The sequence below is a fragment of the Ricinus communis genome, chromosome 1 (assembly GCF_019578655.1).
Source record: "Ricinus communis isolate WT05 ecotype wild-type chromosome 1, ASM1957865v1, whole genome shotgun sequence".
Taxonomy (NCBI): domain Eukaryota; kingdom Viridiplantae; phylum Streptophyta; class Magnoliopsida; order Malpighiales; family Euphorbiaceae; genus Ricinus; species Ricinus communis.
Genome location: NC_063256.1, coordinates 15,049,913 through 15,070,396, shown reverse-complemented (window position 1 = coordinate 15,070,396; position 20,484 = coordinate 15,049,913). Strand labels below are relative to the sequence as shown.

General features: G+C 34.9%; 1 protein-coding gene across 3 annotated transcripts; it reads left to right on the top strand.

Annotated features, from left to right (window-relative positions):
* The first annotated feature begins 556 nt into the window (after positions 1-556).
* On the top strand, positions 557-20,413 carry LOC8270335 (exocyst complex component SEC8). Of its 3 annotated transcripts, XR_007215093.1 has the most exons (28): positions 560-810; positions 1,090-1,185; positions 2,010-2,222; positions 4,186-4,359; positions 4,585-4,689; positions 5,161-5,270; positions 5,627-5,794; positions 6,219-6,396; positions 6,517-6,623; positions 7,677-7,984; positions 8,055-8,218; positions 8,367-8,482; positions 8,682-8,752; positions 10,626-10,756; positions 10,845-10,894; positions 14,072-14,172; positions 14,813-14,925; positions 15,132-15,239; positions 16,950-17,141; positions 17,451-17,536; positions 18,414-18,561; positions 18,651-18,728; positions 19,147-19,248; positions 19,391-19,465; positions 19,677-19,772; positions 19,860-19,909; positions 19,990-20,232; positions 20,314-20,413. XR_007215093.1 is itself a non-coding variant. In XM_002516347.4 (27 exons), exons 2-27 carry the CDS (start codon positions 1,144-1,146, stop codon positions 20,075-20,077), a joined length of 3,174 nt encoding a protein of 1,057 aa, XP_002516393.3. In that variant the 5' UTR covers positions 560-810; positions 1,090-1,143; the 3' UTR covers positions 20,078-20,413. The 3 variants fall into 3 exon arrangements, 2 of the variants coding, with proteins under 2 accessions (XP_048227727.1, XP_002516393.3); XM_002516347.4 differs by having other exon boundaries at positions 19,990-20,413; XM_048371770.1 differs by lacking the exons at positions 19,391-19,465; positions 19,677-19,772; positions 19,860-19,909; positions 19,990-20,232; positions 20,314-20,413 and having other exon boundaries at positions 557-810; positions 18,651-18,748; positions 19,147-19,254.
* The last annotated feature ends 71 nt before the right edge of the window (positions 20,414-20,484 follow it).

Here is a 20,484-nt window from a genome sequence, read left to right as displayed (position 1 = left end):
AGATAAAAAACAGAGAGTAAAGGAGAAATAGTGGCAGAAGTACACAAAAAAATATAGAGAAATTGGACTATGTTAATCATTAGAATCTACAATGAAGAAATCCGAGATAGAAAACCTAGGTTAATTTAACAAGAACCCTTAAAACTTTTAGAAATTATTAAGTGCAAAGAAAGTTGTTTTTTCTTTCTTTTTTACATATATGCCACCAAACAAAGGTGAAAGAAAAGAAAGTTATTATGAAATTAATTATACCATGATTTTTTTATGCCAATCATTTATTGGATTGAAAATCAAGTATTTAGATTATATCTTTTACAATATGATCTTTATTTTATATATTATTTTAAATTTATGTATATAATTTATTTTATTTTATGTAATTTTATAATTTTATTATTATACATTTAATAAATAACAAACTCTAAAATTTAATAGTTGTTTTATCTATCAAATATATTAATTATAATATTTATATTCAAATAAGAGTTGGGAAAGTGATAGTATGTTAAAAACTCAAATGATGTAAATGTAATTTACTCATAGTGATTTGGTTGAAAGTTGGCTTTTAAAATCTAAGGGCTGAATAATAAAATTGAGCCCTTTATTCTCCATTTCTGACATTTCTTAGCTGAATCTTCCATGAACCTTTCATCATTTCCCTTCAATTTTCATTTCCTCAAATTTCAATAATTAGCTATTGTCCTTTGCCATCATCCTACACGCACAGCTACAAAAACTGACCGATTCAAAATCAAACACTAAAATTTTCCTACAAAACCCAAGCATCTTCCAAATTTCAAACGAATTCTGGTAACATTTCTTTTTTTTCCTCTCGACGCTGTTTTCCATTTAGCAATCTTTATGTATTAGTTTGAAACTGGGATCGACTTCTAAATTGATGATTTTGGATCCCAAATGACACCATTCCGGGAATGCGCGATCCGGATCCTAGTTCTAGAACAATATTGAACACTGTATTCTTGGCTATATTATATTATATTTGAGATAATTTTACGATTTGCTATTTTTTGCTCACTATTATCTGTTTATTCAGTACAGTAATCGTGTGCTCTCTGTTGTATCTTTTAGCAAGTAGAATGAGTTGGTTTCTAGAAGGTTGTTAAAGTACTAGAAGGCATAAAAATGGGGCTTTTTGATGGATTGCCAGTTCCTCCTGATAAAGAGGTAGTAAGGCTTTTTCTTTTCAATTATTTGTTTTTGGTATGGGAGTGTTTATAGCAGTAATTTCTGATTTTTATTTTAATGTTAGAATTCTTAATTAGAAGCGACTCAAATTCTTTAGCAAGGACCTAGAGGTATATATATGATTTAAGAGGAAAAAGGGAAAGTGGTGCCACCATCTAACTAGAGGTATATGATTTAAGAGTCTATGCTGTAACAGATATCTACATGAAACATATCTGATATCACCCATAAAGTGTATGCATACTCGTTCCTTTAGCTTTTACATATGGCCGACGGTTTTTCTCTGTCCTTAAAATCACTCAAATCATAGTCTATCTTAGAAGTATATAAATTGCCCAAAGGAATGCAATCTCATATACTCATTTTTGGTATTTTGGGTTCTACTTTACATCCGGATGGGAAATTATTGATCAATTTCATTTAAACAGTTAGCTTTTTAGCATAAGGCCTTGAATTATTTATAAGGACTAGTATTGATAACAGTATTAGCTTTCCTACTTCTAATATCACATAATTGGAAAATTTCTTTCTTAGTGGATATAGTTTACATCTTTTACTCCAGAAAATGGAAAGATGTGTGAATTATCAGTTTGGGGAATCTGTACTCTGTTATAAGTTATGGGGCTTATTTAGGTGCCCTTTAGAAGAGTAATTAGAATGTGAGTGCCGAAAAGTGGGCACCGGTCCACAGGTTATAATATCGTCATTCTACATTGTAAGCTACATTGCTATACTCTTCAGAGTTATTTTTTCCCCTTCTTCTTGTCTCAATTATTCCTTTTGTGCTTTATTAATAAATACAGTATTTACGGGCTGAGATTTCAAGAATAGATGAGAGTTGGGCCGCTGCACGCTTTGACTCGTTACCTCATGTTGTTCATATTTTGACATCAAAAGATCGGGAAGCTGAAGCCCAGGTTTTGAAGGAGCAAAGTGATGTTGTTGAGGAGGTTGTCGATGAAGTGGTGCATGCTTATCACAGTGGCTTCAATAAAGCAATTCAAAATTATTCTCAGGTCTCCTGAATTTCTTTTCCTGAATTCATTTAAATAATGTGTATTTATCCACTTTTTTGGTCCTCTAATCAGTTTCTTGTTAGTCAAACATTTTACCAATCTTTTCACCCAATAATATCTATTTGTGGCAGTTATTGGATTATGTGTTTCCCAAATGTGAATTTCTTGTGCTTATTAGTATATCATAATGTATGCCTATCGTTTCTGTACTTTTTCAATATTATTTGTGGTATGAATTACAATATGGATTTTCATACTATGCTTGGGGATGCTACCAAAACACACCATTCTTCTTGTTACTTCTGTTCATCTCACATGATTTAGCAAATAGAATCTTATGATTTTTGTTCCAAAAGATTTCTTTGAGAAGTAGCATAATACTTAGACAAAATTCCAGCTAAATGTTTTTGCATTAGTAATAGGGTCCCAGAGCCATGAAAAGTCTTGATGTCAGTTTGTTTAGAGGAAAATATCTCCTGGAATACATTTTTTCCATTCTCCAATCTTTCTGGCACAGAGGAACTTGTTAAATGGAAATTGTTTCTTTAGTCCAAGGGAAGAGTAGCCTGTATTCAAGGAAAATGACTTTCAGCTTTCAAATGAAATCATTTTTTGAAATTTCATAATCACATTGAAAGGAAAAGAAGCTATAAACGAAACATATTAACACATATCTATTAGCCCATTCAATATTGCTAAGTACAACCGGTAACTTCAACAACTTAATTTTTGTTGTGTAATTTTCAAAGATAAATTTACTTTTGTGGTACAAGAAAGCTTAATTGACCTTTTTGTTCCTTTTCTTTTTTATTCTATTATATATTATTGCTTTATACAGGGTGAGGAGGTATTTTGCATAAGACGAAACACCATAATTGAAGCCAAGCCACAAAAAATCTCTTTCTAGATTTTTCTTTTTTCAAGTATAGATGACAAAAGAAATTGAATTGTTGATTAGAATATGGGCTGGTCTAGTGAGGTGCTATTTTTTGGCTGAGGCTCTTGAGAACTGAGACTGATGTCTGATCAAAAGATGCTGTTGTGCATACTGCAAAATTTATTTCCTTTAATCAAGTAGGATAAGTGGGCATATTAAACTGTTGCTTAAAGAATGGAATGATAGGATGTGAAGGAGGTCGAGTGTGATGCCGAAGGTTAGAGGCAACCCTGTTAACTTGTGGTGAGGGTAAGGGATAAAGATTGCTCTTCCTCATGTGAATTATATGCATTCTGGTGTGCTTCCTGTTCCCGTGGTTATAATTTTGATATGGGCTTCCTCAGTTATGCCAATTATAAAAGTTGATATTACCTATTAGATGATGTTAGAGCGGCCTTTTATGAGGGCTTGAAAGAGCTGATCTGATCTGCTTGGCTTGGTTTTGAGTTTCTAGTGAAAGAATGAATTACATGAGAAAATTGAGCTTGTGGTGACAGAGTTGAGCTTCTAGCTTTAAGATAGCTATTAGGTTAGCTGTGATTGTTGCTTTGTTGCTTGTTAAAAGTAACATCTATCCTTGACATCTTAGATTCGTGATCTATAGATAAAAATGGTAATTTTCTCTATTTTTATGAAAACCTTAAATCTGCTGTTTCTTTTTTTTTATTTTTTTCTCCAAATTTATTTTTCTGATTATTAACTGTCCATTATGTTCCTTATGTAGTTATGCTATTATGAACTTAGTCCTATGGAGTTACTTATTATTATGTGAAAAATTGATAATTGTTAACTGATGGAAGGATTAAGGGATATGAATTCAGTGAGTGGAATAACAAACTGGGTTTTATGATTTTACCTTGAATTCTACAGCAACATTTCTGCTCAAGTGCTGTCTGATGACAATTTTACCTTGTAAAAGATCCTTCATATATGGACTTTTATTGTTTTATATATCTTTGCATTCTGGAAAAATTAGACTTGATTCCTATATTCTGGATATCATTGGTTTCTTTTTCTTTCCCTCAGATCTTGCGGTTGTTCAGTGAATCTACAGAAAGTATCGCTACTCTAAAGGTTGATTTGGCTGAAGCAAAGAAGCGCCTTGGTGCCCGGAGCAAGCAATTGCATCAGTTGTGGTATCGGTCTGTTACTCTGCGGCATATAATTTCTCTATTAGATCAGATTGAGGGCATAGCTAAGGTTTGTCTAAATTCACTATTGATTTTTATTACGAGCTGGATAATGTGGATTTGCTATAGTAGAGTATTTGCATAAGCAATCAATATACTGTAAAGCAGACTTTGATTTGTCTTCCTATATTTTCCTCTCAACCTTCTTACCAACTAACTGTCAGCACAATACTATTCCACTTCATTGTCTCTGTTATTTCCTTGTCATAATTTGTTTTTTTGTTTGGTTACTCAGGTTCCTTCTCGTATTGAGAAACTCATTGCTGAAAAGCAGTTTTATGCAGCAGTTCAGTTACATGTTCAGTCAGCATTGATGCTTGAGCGAGAAGGTCTTCAAACAGTATGTTTTTCAAACTTCCTGCATTAAATCTTATAGTCTGGCCTCTTTTGTTCAATTGTTTTGGCTGAGGGTTCTTTTCCATCATTTACCGCCAACTGGTCAGTACCTAGGACATGAAATTTTGTGCCATCAAGCTTCAATTAAAGCTTTAGTGCACCAATTCTGCAAATCCTAAACCTGCTTTTGGAAGTGGTTTGAATTGTATTACTCCTTTGGCTATCTGGCAATTTGGCAACAGTATTCAATGCATGAAGTTCGAATTGTAGTCAGCACATGCATCTTGGAATTCCCCATGTTTTCTGGACATTGGTTACAAACTAGGGCTTATAGAAACTTCTTTCTTCCAATTTACATATTTCTTTTATACTTTTTATGTCCATGTAACTTTTGCATTTGATGTATTTTAGGATAAATCAGGAAACTTAATGATATCATGCATGTTCAATAATTATTATTAGCAATTTGTGCCAGGTTGGTGCTCTTCAAGATGTTCGATCTGAGCTTGCAAAACTACGAGGAATCCTCTTCTACAAAATTTTGGAGGATTTGCATTTGCATCTTTACAACAAAGGAGAATATAGGTATCTTTTTCCCCTCTTTTTCTTGTCTCTTGAAAAATCTTCTTTCATTCTTAGTGATCTTCGTTGTGTGGAAGTGTTATTTGTACTGACCTGACTTTTCTTATTTTCTGTTTTGAGAGTGGATGGTGGAAAATCACTCATTGTGATGCTCTTTTTTTATTTAGAATATCTATGATCACGTGACTTGCTATTTGGAATGTTCAGTTGCAAAACATTAATCAAACTTGTGGCATCTCTTTGAAGCATAAACTGTGATTGTTCAATTGACTTAAACTATCGATTTTGGAAATGAATTCATAGTTAAAAGATATTTCGCTGAAGAATTTCTTTGTGTTTACTTTAATTGGTTTCTGCAGTTCAGTTGTCTCTAGCTTGGATGAAAGAGATGATGAATTGCCAACCACCACAGCTGTTGCATTCACGATGAGTAATTCACAATCACTGTCTCGAAGAACCAGATTAATGAAAGGTGACAATCATGGATTTGTTGATGGATCATACAGACCAGGTTCTGTTGATGGAGGGTATGATTCTTTCTTATCTGTTCTTTATCTGCTTGTTCTGTGCTTTTCACTTTCTACATTTTAATCATAAATGAAATGATTCATAAATCTGGAATGTCTAGTTTTACTTTCTCTCTTGGAGCATTGTATGCTTGCTTGATATCTTGTAATATTTAGTTTAAGCTGTTCAGCCAATCGTCAAGACCCATCTGTCCTTCCATATTATAATTCATGTCATTTATAACAGCTTCTACTGGATACTATAATGGGATCTCTTAACTATAATGCCAATTGTTATCCTACCAACTTCTGATTCTTTCACAGAACGATCTGGCAAATATTACCTTGCTGACATTTTGCTGGCATGCATCTACATGCTAGCAGCCTGACTATTACTGTAATTAATTTTATTTCTCTTGTATTTATGTCTGTATGTCCTTCTCAGTTCATCATTTGATGGCCATGATGAGGAGGGTAATTTGGATATGCATGATGAAGCAAACTTGGACGGACAAGCAGCAACAATGAGGGTAATAGGTGGTGATGGGAATGCAAAAGACATGAAAATTCTTGCTCGTCAATTACCTAGTTGGCTTTCAAATTCCACTCCCGACGAATTTATTGTAAGTCACTCTGTAACATCTCGCATAGGATTACATGTGGTCCTTATGGCTTCTTTCTTCGTTTTGTTTCCCTATTTCTTCTTATTGGGATGAAGTTCTGGATTCTATACTTGAATGCAGGAAGCAATTAAAAAGAGTGATGCTCCACTTCATGTGAAGTATTTGCAAACATTGGTGGAATGCCTTTGCATGCTAGGCAAAGTTGCTGCTGCTGGTGCAATAATATGGTGGGTTGTCTAAATGTTCTCTAATTTTACCTTTCCGAAAAGAAAATTCATATTCTTCTATAGATGTTTGTACAAGACCTGCTTCTGATATGCAGATAGGAGATGAGATATTCATTGTTACTAACACTATTAATTTCAATTCACTGCCATGCTATTGGGGCGCTCTGGCCATTTGTATTTTCTGTGGCTAGCACCACAGTGAACTTCTATAAAACTTGGATTGCTGGTAATTTTGTTGATGAATTTGAAGGGGTTATAAATGGCCTGTGTGTAGTGGCTAGAATGATCCATTTCTTCAGTGATTTGCAAATAATACCAGAAATGTTCTGTAACATAATGGTTGGCCAAAAAATACTATCTAATGGCTGTTATTGGAAATTGCGATTCTTTCATCGCTTCTTTCTTCCCCTCACCCCCTTAAGCCCAAAAGGTAAAGTGAAAAAGAACAAATTGATTGATAGATTATGAAATTTCTTTCAAGGGAAACTAATGCCCAACAAAAGGATACATAAAAAGGAGAAATTTCAATACTGGACTAGTCTTTCTGTGCATTTATTTTCTCATAGTTTTCTTCTTTGTCTACTTATAAGAAAGTGGAAGATTCTCAATTAATTATTCATGCATGCAATCCTAATCCTCATTTAGATGGCGAATAAAACAAATGTTGATGTTATCCATATTTATGTCAGTTGACAGGCATAAATAATAAATTTTTGTCATGATTATGCACCGGCAAAGTTCTAGTTGGGGTTATTTCTGTTCTACCAAAAAGAAGTTGTGGACATAGATTGAATACCTGTCTGTTTGAATGAGTTGAGAATCAATGAACATATGGTGCAATTGAGTTGAGAATTGATATGTGTGTACATGGATAAAAGATTAAAACCAAGTGTCCATTTTGGTTCTACTTGATAACATACAATGTTGTTGGACGATGTAAATTTTTCAGTGTTATATTTTGTGTGATTTGAATCTGCAATCAATACCTTCAGTGTTTTTAGTTACATCGATTTTTGTTTGAAGAGTATTCTTAAATTGGATATTCTCTAACAGCCAGAGATTGCGACCCACAATTCATGACATTATTACTTCCAAGATAAAAGCTCATGCAGAACATGTCAATTCTTCAAGGTCTAGCATTTGTCAAGCTTCCCAAACTGTTACAACAGGTCTTCATTTTGTGAAAGGACAGTTAGAAAGTTATCAGTTACCAAAACAGAAGCGTCAGAATGGGATATCACTAGCAGCAACTTTATTGTCAGTAAGCCCTGTTTCACCAGTCATGGCTCCTGCAGGAAAAGCACAAGCCGCTGCAAAGGAGCTTCTTGATTCAATTTTGGACACTGTTGTTCAAATATTTGGTAAGATTATAAAATTGTTGCTCTATAAATTTTGAAATTAAAGCTTATTCTTTGGCTCTGTGGTGGTTAGAGAATCATGTTGTTGTTGGAGAACTACTGGAGTCAAAATCTGCTCAGAGTGCTGACATGAACACACCAAGGTCGGTGACAATTGATGTGACTTGGAACCCCGATTCTGAAGCATCTCAAGCTACTGGAGGTTACAGCATTGGCTTTTCCTTGACAGTTTTGCAGGTTGCATTTTGGGTTTTGATATTTGTCTAATTTCAAATAGTAGGTTTTAAAATCTTGAAATTAGTCTGCACAAAATATGATTGTTTTCCTGGAATCATTTATTCTAATTCTTATTATTTTTTTTTGTTTTCAATACTTTGTGCCAAAGAGTGAATGCCAACAACTTATATGTGAGATTCTTCGAGCTACTCCTGAAGCTGCATCTGCTGATGCTGCAGTCCAAACTGCTAGACTCGCAAGCAAGTTTCCTTCCAAGGAGAAGAAGTAAGAATTATGATTTTTTATACAATTCTACTAAGAAAATTTTTATTTTTCCGTTTTATTATTTGCTTTGTTAGTCCTTATTCTTCTTCGTTCTTAAGCTTATGATCATTTAAGAAGAAGAGTGAAAATTGTACAGTGATATTATACAATTTGGTGCTAGTTGTCTAATGATTTCTGTCCTAATTCTTGTTGGTAACAGGGATGGTTCAGAAGATGGCCTTACCTTTGCTTTTCGATTCACAGATGCTAGTATATCTATTCCTAACCAGGGTATGCTAAATTTTGTACTGTTGCAATAGATTATTCTCCATTATAAAGAAACTATATATTTGTAAGTTTATTGAGAAAAAAAATTGTACCATGTCATTCATAATGATTCCTTTGTTTGATAATAACTGGTAGTTTGATGAAGCTTATAAATTCTGAGCTTAAGGATACTGGCCATTGTCTAATGTAAGAGTAAATTCTCAAAGAGAAGTGTAGAGGTTGTAGACCTGACTCCTGCGAGTAGTTGTCTTAAATAAGGTGAGATTAGAAAAGTACTTAGATCACCTAGTACAGAACTATTACTAGATGACATTGTCAGACATTCACTAACAAAATTTGGTTACTTTTCAAGAATTTCCATCACTTGTTTTATTTGTACACATGCTAGTCTGCTCTACATTTATTTGTATCTTAGTAATCTGGATTGCATTACTAATTTTCAGTTGCCACTGATGATATTTTTAGTGTTCTTTCATTATCAATTATTTATTTCTATATTATATTAGAGATTCATGGAACCATGGTGTATACAGCTCTGCCTTGTACTCAAAATCATGTGTCAATGTTGGAATCTTCATAGTTGAGTGTTTAAACTTAAAACACTATTACTTATCAAGGCTTGGCAATAACAGAGAAAAAGAAAGTTCATTCTTTTAGCTGAACAGTAAATTATCCTAAATTTATCTAACTAGAAAATTTGGTTGGGCATATATCTGATAAGACAGGGAATTTTTCAAGAAACATAAAGAATAAGGTATCCTCCTATGTCAATAAAAAGTAATAAGCAACACATTAAAACAAGAATAGTAAAGCAGTGCCTTTTAACCAAGTTGAATAGCTCATAAGGACAGTCCTCTGAAGGTCAATACAGCACAAGCCTGCAAAGAGCCATTAAAACCACCTTGTCTCACTAAAAGTTCAAAGAAAAAAATCTGGTTATTGTGCATGGTACCCTCCATCCGGAAACCAAGTCCTCCTAAATTACTGACTGAATCTCGCAAAGCAAGCAAAGAAGATATTCTTATACCTTTCTACCATTGAAATTCTCAAAATACTTGGAATTTCCTAGAGAATTTGTTATTGCAGTGGGTGACAAATTGGGAGTTAAGAGCATGTGAAAAGCAGAAGTTTCTGATGAGGGAACAGATGAGAACTGGCCACACCAAAAATCTTCCTGAAAATACATATGGGATATGCATTGCACCTTGTAATAAGGAAAAAGCATAGAAGATACCTAAGTAGTTTGAACTAAATGACTTGGTAGTATTCCTTGTTGGGGTTTCTTGCCTAACCAATAAGCCTCTTAAATTGTGGTTAATTTCATGCTGTTTATCTTAAAATGTAACATGCTAATGGTTGATATAAGAATTTTTACGTAGGGAATTGTGCGGACATTTCTAGTAATCATTATTGCTGGAGTTTTACCATATTGAAGTATTTTATAATTTGGTTGAGCCTGGTACAATCAGGTGGCCTGGTACAATCAGGTGGCTTAATTTTGTTTGTTTTGATGTTTCTTAAATATAGCCTACATTCTCAAGTTGTATCAGAATGTAATTATGATATTTTCCAGAATAAAAAGGGAATTTCTTTTTGTCAATTTAGTAGAATATATTGAAAGCAGGCTTGAGATGACAGACTGGAAGTTGTAAATTTATATGAAGAAACCTATTTAACAGAAGCAAAATAAAATGTTGATCCATCTTTTGTGCTCTTACTATGAGATGATCAGTTCTTCGAGCAATTCAATCATGCTGCAGTCTTTGTCAATTTGCTTTTCCACAATTGATTTTTTCCTTAAGTCTTGGATTCTGTCTTTACTAGCGTGTCCTTTGATTGTTTTTCATCTATATATGCCTCAATCGTCCACTATTAGGTGCTGATCTCATTCGTCAAGGATGGACTAGGAAGGGTCCAAATGTCTTGCAAGAAGGTTATGGATCTGCTGCTGTCTTACCTGAGCAAGGCATATATCTTGCAGCATCTGTATACCGGCCTGTTCTTCAGGTTTGGAATTAATCGCTGGGAAGCCTACATGTATTATTAGTTCAGGGCTTTCTTTTCTTGGCCATTTCTAAATTGATTTTCTTTTCAGTTTACAGATAAGGTTGCTTCAATGCTGCCAAAAAAGTATTCGCAACTCGGGTAAGCTTGGAAATCACACTGCTTCTTTCTTATTTCTCAAACGGTTTAGAATTAGGGGTGGGCGAAAAATTGTAATAATGTGTAAAGAAGAGAAAAGGATGTTTATTGACCTTTTACTTTCAGCACTTGTAGTTTTGCTGAACATCTGATGCGTGGAAGTCTGCTTCCTTCATTGCCATATATTTGCTTGCTGTATCAAAGCTACATCTTCTGTTACTTATTTATTTATTTTTATTTTTTCTTAATGGCTATTTAGGACGAACTTTGAAATTGGCTTTTGAACATGAAACATGAAAGGGTTGCAAATTTTTGTGCGCTAGGAGTCAGTATCTTGAGTGCTAAAAGGTTTTAGCATGCGAGGAATTAAAACCTAAAATCTCTTATCTCTTCCTTATTGTAGAGGTGAAGAGCATCTTATTCTTTGAGGTGCTTCTCTTAGTTGTAGCTTAATCATGTATAACATGTATCTATAAGACAACAAGAATCATTGCATGATTGTAAGTGCAACCAGGAAATGATGCACCTTGTTTGGTTTGGATTGTCATTTTCCTTTTGTAGCTGTTGAGGTGTTTCATCTTAAAAGAAGTAAATATATACATTTCAAAAGAATAGAAGTAGTGGGCATATGGTTGGTTTAGTTTTAGTTATTTATATATGAATTATGAATAAGTGCAACTGTCTAAGCTGCCCTATGTACTAGTTCTTTTAAGTAGATTGTAAAACTTGTAGCTGAAGCAGGAGTTAGTGCTTGTGGTTGTTGCACTTTTATAGCTGCTGAAATTTACCTTATCTGGAAAAGTTGAGGGGATTCTGATTAGCGGCTCTTCAAAGTTCAAATTGTCTTATCTGCTGGGCTACAGAAAAAGGTATCAAAACACGGTCAATATGTACTATATCGGCCACTGTGTTATGGAGTTCAAGGCACCTATATTGGGATCGGATGATACATTCCGGCTTATTACCTAGTACAGGATTATACAGGTGATGTGGACTGGTGCAGTTTGATACTCCTGTTATATAATCATCCACAACGTGATGCAAACATGTAAAATTTACAGCTATATCAAGATGTGCTGAAATTTATGCTAGTACAATTATCACCTCTTGCTGTTAATTGCGAGTTTTTATTACTATGAGTTGCCTCCTTCAGTGCTAGGAAGGACTGCGTAAGTCTGACTTCTCTTATAGTCCAAAATTCAGGAAGCCTCCTGCATTTGGATTTGAATGCTCTTTATTCTTGGGTCTAAATTGTTTCTTATGTACTTTTAGCTATGTGGGTTCATAATAGGATCCTCCTGTTGAACAGATCTCCATCTCTCACTCATGTTGATCATGCCAAAGCACTGAATTGGTTGCATGTAACCTTGCAACTTTCTCCTTTGAATTGAAAGTCTTCTGCTCTGATGTATCATCATGGTTACTGTTTAATTAGAAGATGTGAGAATCTATATGTGCTAGAAATTGATTATCATGAAGGGACATCGTAAGGTTACAAACTTGAAGATCAGTATGATGACTCGAGAGAGTTTTCTTGCTGATATTGTTTTTAGTATGCGCAGTAGAAGTTGCACTATGATGGTTCTATTGTATTCATTACCAATATATCTGATGGGATCTTTATTTCCTGATATATATTATTCATTACCTTTTCGCACAAGAGGATATCCTCAGGTGAAAATATTTGTGCATACTTTAGATCAAATTTGAGTTGGAGTTGACTGGAAGCTAGAGTTATGAAGAAGCATCCTAGAGTCTAAAGGTTTCAAGTAGAATCAAAACAAATCATATGCCTTGCAATTTCAACGATAGAAGTAGTTGAAATGGAGTTGGTTTAGATGGCATAAAAAGTACAGATTTTCCCTTTCCTAGGCATTCTCAAAAAAAAAAAAAAAAGATGGGGAAGCAATGTGGGTGTCGACCATAGGATTAAAGATGCATAATGTGCAAAGTGCGTGAGCAATATTGTGATGACAAAATTCCAACTACATTGAAGGGTAGGAGTTCTATGTGATTCTACTATCAGTTTTTTTTAAAAATGCTGCTTTGGAGTAGTGGCTCCTAAACCAAAACTAAAGGGTAAGGAGGGAAGGAGAAGAAAAAAGTTAGGGATTCAACATGGCAAAGGCGTGTTCTTACACCTTGCATTTGCATTTTTACTGGCTTATATAGCTCCTGCATAATATTGAAGTGCTCTACGGAGTGTTATAGTTTGTTAATTGATACGAGGGTGTTTAAGCTCATAACGGAACATTATTCGACTTGGCTCTTGAGTGCTATGGTAAAGACTCCTAAAGGATTTTTTGCTACTAGTCATTGATGCAACTCAGTAGTTGATGGCCATACTCTTGCTTTTATATTTCACAAACTTTTGGATGATTCTAATAAATGTCTTTGTTCAATGAATTGCGTAGAGGTTTTTGACTTTTATGGACTGCAGTCACTTTGCCACTTATTTGCAGAGTAGTCTTTGCCACTTATTTGCAGAGTAGTTTACCTTTTTCTGTTCCTTTCAAAATTGAAATCAACTATGCATGTTTTGTAGTATGTCTTGTTATTTTCATTATTTTTTCCCACAATTTTTTGGTTCTTTCAACCTGAGTCCTTGCTGCTGTGTTTATACAAAGAAAGATTAATAAATACCCCATTAGCTTTGGCTTCAAAAACTTTTTGGTTTGTGTTATTTCATAGATGCAGTTTCTAAGGTTTGTTAATGGCTCTACATTCTGAGCAATTGATTTAGGATCATCATTTGGTCAAGTGGCCGTGGAAACCTTTACTCAAGGGGAGCCCCTGTCCCAGTGAATTTTTGCTTTATGAAATTGTAAAAGTCTTCATAACAGTTTAATCCTTAACATTTTAACTGAATTTTATGTTGCTCTATGACTCGAGTATACTTTTACAGTACAGCTCTCCCCTAAGATTTGTGCACTTTTCACTAATTATAGTAATAAGGACTTAAACTTGACAATTTTTAGTAATTTTACCCTTTAGATTTAACTGCATTGTATTTCAATCTGGTTACATGATGGTCTTGAGCAGAATTTTCTTACTTGCATGTTTATAACTGTTCATATGCTACTTAGTTTTATATAATTTGTTGGCTCTCTCTTTTCCATGCTCTTGTAGAATCTCTTAAAATGTTATTGTGGTTATATATTTTCAACATATACCCTGCAGGAATGATGGATTACTAGCGTTTGTGGAGAACTTTGTAAAGGACCATTTCTTGCCAACTATGTTTGTGGACTATCGGAAGGGTGTTCAGCAAGCTATATCAAGAAAGTTTCATATCCTATAATACATGCTTTTTCCCTGTGGTGATTTCTTTAATATTCTGTATCCAGTGTTCCCCTCTTAATACAAAGAATTGCTTCTCGTTGACTAATTCAATTTATTTTTATCTCAAGTATGTATTTATTAGTGTTGCCTTGAGTAGCTCCAAAATTGTTGAGACTTATCTCGTTTTGCGATCATCTTCCATCTCAAAACTCTCCAAGTGCTATGCTACTTGGTGCTCACTACAGCCGTAGAGATAACACTAAGATGCATGAAAACTACTAACATGTATAACAGTGCCAGCCAGTTAAGTACATAAAGAATCGACAAGACAAGAATTTGATTCCATTAATATCTATACAATGAGCGCGGAGGAAAAGTTTAATATGTGCCTATGCTGGCTTGGTCGGTGGTTGATCAGAGCATGCAGTTTCCTTTGTCTTTGTCCAACTTGTTAAACTTGGGGAGCTGGAATATAGAGCTACATAAACATCTGAACATAGTGCAATTGCATGCTGTATTCAAAGATTGTTGAATGTTGTCTGAAATTGTGTTAACACATGAGTGCTTCAACTTTATCTGTGTTTTTTCTTTAATTTTTTTGTTGCTTTGTAATTTTGACTTGGTAAATTACTACTACAGGTCCAGCTGCCTTTCGTCCAAGGGCGCACACTACTGCTACTTATACCCCGTCAATTGAGAAGGGTAGACCTGTATTGCAGGGACTTTTGGCAATAGATTTCTTAGCAAAAGAGGCAAGTGCTATCTTATCAGTCAGCCATCCTTGAATAAGTATCACTTATTATATGGTTCAGATTGGCAAAATCTGGGAAGCAAAGTTTATTTATTTATTTTATGTCATAGGATATTTTTTTTTTCTTTTTAACATTCCCTCAGCTACTTTCATTTCACACATTTGTTTGATTTAAAAAAATCTAACTGCAATTGTCATTTATTCTAGGTGCTTGGGTGGGCACAAGCTATGCCTAAATTTTCTGGTGACCTTGTGAAGTATGTGCAAACTTTTCTAGAGCGTACATATGAAAGATGTCGAACATCATATATGGAGGCAAGAATATATATCTTTATCCATTGTTTTTGTTAGGATCGTTAATGGTGCTGTTTGTTAATTTCTCTTGCATTATTACAATAAATTTCTTATGCATTTTTTCTTTGATTTGTCAGCATAGGCTAGTTTATAGCTTGTAATCTTGTAAATTTACTAGAAGTTCTTACAACACATGTTCTAGGGTCAATATGACCTGATTGAATACAAAACAAAACACAAATGGGACGAACAAATTCAATAAATTCAATCAAACCTACACAAAGAAACATCTGTTGCTAAAGGTGTGAAAAATACAGTCTCTATCATCTTCCTACTAAGATTGCCAGAGCAGTAATCCACTTCTCGAACCAAAGCACTATCCCACTTCAACAGCGAATTTAATAGTGTGAATCCCTTTTGAATTGTATCATCCAACGTAGTGCTTTAGAAGCTTCTGGTTTACGCCAAGCCAACCGAGCAATATGGTCATAACGTGGTCATCAGCACCCAAAACATCCACGCTCCCACTGATGAGAGTCCTGAGAACTTGGTTCCAAGTGAAATGTCTGTCTGGATTGGATTGGGGACCAAATTAGAATTGTTGTTAGATGGATAAGTTCAAGAGATGAAAAGGGGAAAGAGAAAAGAAAATTAAATGGGGTTTGGGTTTGGAATGGACGGTGATAATGAAGAGTGGTTAGCTGTTATATTTATGTGCATATAAAGAATTTGGAGAGAGAGGGGTGTAGGATAAATCAAATACGTGCTTTTCCACTTTCTGGGCTTTTAAAATGATTCCCCATGGTACTTTTGTCATTTATCTTCAGTTTAGGGTTTAGGGTTCATAGCATGGTGCATCAGTCTTTACTCTGCACACGTCCCATGTAACTCTCAGTTGGCTGACCTGTGTTGCTCAAAAGAAACAACATCAGTGTAATTAAAGGAAGATGCAAGGGAGGGGATTGGGACAGGCCTCTCCAGGACAAAGTGAGTTGCTCTTGATGAATTATATATGGTCTGAGATTCAACTCTGATGAATTTGGCTTAAGGAGAACATCAATGCTGCATGTTAATGGGAGTTGGGATGCACAATGCCAGTTAATATTTTACCTTTGGAATTTACTTCCAATCATTAGTTATTCCTTAAATTGGAAATAACATAAGTTTAGGGTTATACTTGTATGCAAGAAAAACTTAAAACAATAGGCTTCGTATCAAAAGCAACCATAATTATCATAATTGCTTGTTTGTCATTAACTCAGCAGTTCTTAGTACAGTAAGAAAGAAAATACTAAATTTGTGAATGATTTTAGTTACTAATAATAATTGAGAAATTTCTTCACTTGATTTCAGCTCAGTTAATAAGCCTGCGCTATGTTGAACATGGCTTGACAGAAAAGATTTGTACATTTCTCTCTTTAAAAACCATATTAGCTTGAGCATGCTAATTCTCGCCTTGGATCCTCTTGTTTGCATCCCAGTGACAAGGTTTGCAGCTTTGTATAAATAACATGGGATTAAAAATAATAACTGCAGAAGTAGAAGATGAGGCTCAATATATGTACATAACATTGGATTTTATTTCGTGACTATACCTAATTTCAGTGCATGTGGAACTTGTTTATTGGAAGTGAGATGGTCCTTGCATCTATCTGTTATACATCATTGACATTATTTTTGTGCAATACCACATAGTATTTGTTAATCTTTCTTTTGTTCGTCATGTATCAGGCAGTTCTTGAGAAGCAGAGTTACATGCTGATTGGGAGGCATGATATTGAGAAATTGATGCGACTTGATCCAGCAAGTTCATGCTTACCAAATCCACTTGGCAAGTCAAATGTGGTTAATGATGCCTCAGCTGCTACTGAGATTGAATCAGAACTGGGAGAGTTATTCTTGAATTTGCAGCCTATCAAGCAGGTAATATAAGTGCACTTCTGTCATCCAATTTGTGGCTGTTTCAGAGGCCTTTTCAACTACACTTTCTTTCTCCCTAAAGAGTGACAAAGGGACAAAGTTGCTAGCTTTCTGTGCTATTAATGGTGTGCGAGTTTTGGGATTTCCATTCCTCTCCACAGGCTACTAGATTTTAGTTTTCAACAGAAATTTTAAGTTTACTATTTGTTTGTTGTGAGTTGATATTTATTGCATTGGGATTTTCTCTACTATGTGACTAGGCTTACAAATTATCTTTGCCCTGTCTCTTACTTGTGTCTCACTCATTTGCAGGAAAATCTTATTCGTGATGATAACAAACTGATTTTGCTGGCATCTCTTAGTGATTCATTGGAGTATGTTGCAGATTCAATTGAAAGGTAAGATCTTAAAGTTTTATATATCTATGCTGCATTTTTTTTGGATTTGAGCAGTTGGAGAAGTAACCGGCTTTAGAAAGACAACAGTTCTTGTATTTTCAATTGCGCATGAATGTCGATTTGCTAATTTTTTTGGGAGGTCTGACATACCATACTCCTTTGATCATACCATACTCCTTTGGTCTTTGGAGATTATTTGAGCTTCTGTGATTGGTGCCTGTTACCTCTTGTTCTTTTCTTATTCTGCCCTAGAAGCGGACAGGTGCCATCCCTATAGTGGGGTGGCCTTTTGCAGTGAAGTTGCCTAGTCTGGATTTGCTGCTAAGATTAAGGACATCATATTGGTGATGGACTTTACAGCTATTTTGAATTTACTCTTATATAGTACTTCTGGACCCTAAAATAAATGGATAATGCTGATCTTTTGTCTAATAGAGGACTTGAATAAAAAAGTTTATTGGCTTCTCTGCTGGCATCCATCCAGCTATCATAATCAGGCTGCAGCAACCTTATTAGATATAGGCTTAAAATTATCCTTCCAAAAGTATTGATTCAAAAGTGTAGGTGGAGCAGCTGTCTTCATGATTTATTTCTTTGGACATGCTTGGAGAAAGTCGAATTTTTTCAATTAAGTCTAACATAATGACATCATCCAATTTCACTTTTGCATGTTTAAGGTTATACACACACACACACACACATGTACACTGCCAGGAAAGAGATACTTTGTTAGGCTCGTTCTACACTTTGCGTCCTTTGCAGAACTGACTGTCTATGAAATTATTGCACTCTGAAGCATAAAATTGTGCTTTAGAATATGTCATATGAATATTATTACAAAAAATTATATGAAGGAAACATTTGGCATAATATACAGGCTTGCACAAACAACTTTAAGGACATCAAATCAAGAAGTAAATGGCAAGAGTCTGCCATCCTTTGCAGATGATTACAGAAAACTGGCAATTGATTGCCTGAAGGTGTTGCGTGTGGAGATGCAGTTGGAGACTATTTTCCATATGCAGGTTTGAGAATGTATGCATGATGGATTCTTGTTTCCAATTTGGAGTGAGATATTTCATATTAATTTTGCATTTGAAATATCTTCAAATAGGAAATGACGAACAGGGAATACTTGGAGGATGAAGATGCAGAAGAACCAGATGACTTCCTTATTTCACTCACTGCACAGGTTCCTATCTTCATCCAAAGGTTTATTGGCACTTTATAGTAACCTTACCTGCATACATGTTTTGTCTTTGAGAACCCAAAGTTTGATGTTTGTATTCTCCTCTTTGATGGCTAATCAACTATCTGTCCTTCTCTATTTCTTGGTCTGTGTGGCAAATGTGTTTTCATGCTGAGAAACTAAGGGGTGTCTAGAAACTGTTTGTAGTGCATAATGAGGAATTATGTTTGTTTGTACTTGTAGATTCTTCTAGGGCTTGCCAATTTATTTTCCCATCTTTCGGTTCTGATTGATGCAGATTTGCTTGTGTACCATGGTCATCATATCAGATATCCACTTTTAGTATTATTTATCATGCATGTAACTCTGCTATCACCTGTCAGAATCAATTTTAATCTGTCTCCCTTTTCTGCGCCCTTAGATAACTCGTAGGGATGAGGAAATGGCACCTTTTGTTGCGGGGATAAAGCGGAATTACATATTTGGCGGAATTTGTAGTATTGCAGCAAATGCATCAATAAAGGTCTGGATTTATTGTTTCCATAAAGGTTTTGGTAGAGTATGAAAAGTACATGCATTTTTTTCCTCATCAAAGTTTAGCTTCCTTACATGTAGCGGAAGCTGTTCTTATTTGGACTAACATTAGAAACACGCTGTTTTATTAGGCTCTGGCTGACATGAAATCCATTAATCTCTTCGGGGTTCAGCAGATATGTCGGAATTCAATCGCACTGGAACAGGTAAAAAATTACACCTTATGCAGCCCATCTTCTGCCTCATGTTTGCCTTAGTGGAATTTTTTGTCATCATATCAGGAGTTCATGCTATGCTAGGGATGTCATAAGATTATTTAGACCTGCCTGAACTCTGTATTTTTCTAAAGTTTACTGCTAGTGGTTGAATTTGAACTTCCCAAATTTAATGTGCAGCTCAAATTTGTTAACATTGCAGGCCCTAGCTGCTATTCCATCCATTGATAGTGAAGCTGTACAGCAGAGATTAGATCATGTCCGCACTTATTATGAACTATTAAACATGCCATTTGAGGCAAGTCAACTCAATTTAGGTGCCTTATCATGCATCGAGCTTTGTACTAGAAATACTAAGATCGTCCTTTTCTTTGTGGTTTCACAGGCCTTGCTTGCTTTCATCACAGAGCACGATCACGTGTTTACAGCCGCAGAGTAATTGCTATCACCTGTCTGTTGATTTTAGTCAAACTACAAATTGATATTTTTATTAACAGAATACATCTTTTTTACAGGTACGCCAATCTTCTGAAGGTCCAGGTTCCGGGAAGGGAGATTCCTCCAGATGCACAAGAACGAGTATCAGAAATCTTATTTCTTTAGCTTTTCTTGTTGGTGAATGCAGAGTGAAATACTATGTAAAAAATGGAAGAGGTTTACACGAACATAACTGATTCAGTGTTGAAGGTGGATTGATGCTTAGATCAGAAGCTCTTCAGTGGAAATCTGACTGCTTGTGAATTTTTGCCGAATATATTGTAGATTCTGAGAGCCTTGCTGTTTCTTTTATTGTTGTTGTCTCGTTTTATTTAGTGTGCTCGTCTTTCTTTGTATTGTAGGTGGGGCTTGCTCAACGTTGATAAGAGTGATGATGATAGTGCAATGTAATCATATTATTTCCCTGTAAATCATTCATTTATATTCATGCTCAGTTCAGTATTTCGCAGGACTCAGTTTTACCAAATGCTGATGCTCATATATTTTGATTTTTAGTTTCACATGGGTGTGGT

Bases quoted from the DNA above. Each gene is read 5' to 3' on its own strand.
- LOC8270335 (XM_002516347.4), top strand. From the start codon at position 1,144: ATGGGGCTTTTTGATGGATTGCCAGTTCCTCCTGATAAAGAG. The intron at 5,271-5,626 runs GTATCTTTTTCC...TGGTTTCTGCAG, and splicing joins TACAACAAAGGAGAATATAG to TTCAGTTGTCTCTAGCTTGG. The intron at 8,483-8,681 runs GTAAGAATTATG...TGTTGGTAACAG, and splicing joins TTTCCTTCCAAGGAGAAGAA to GGATGGTTCAGAAGATGGCC.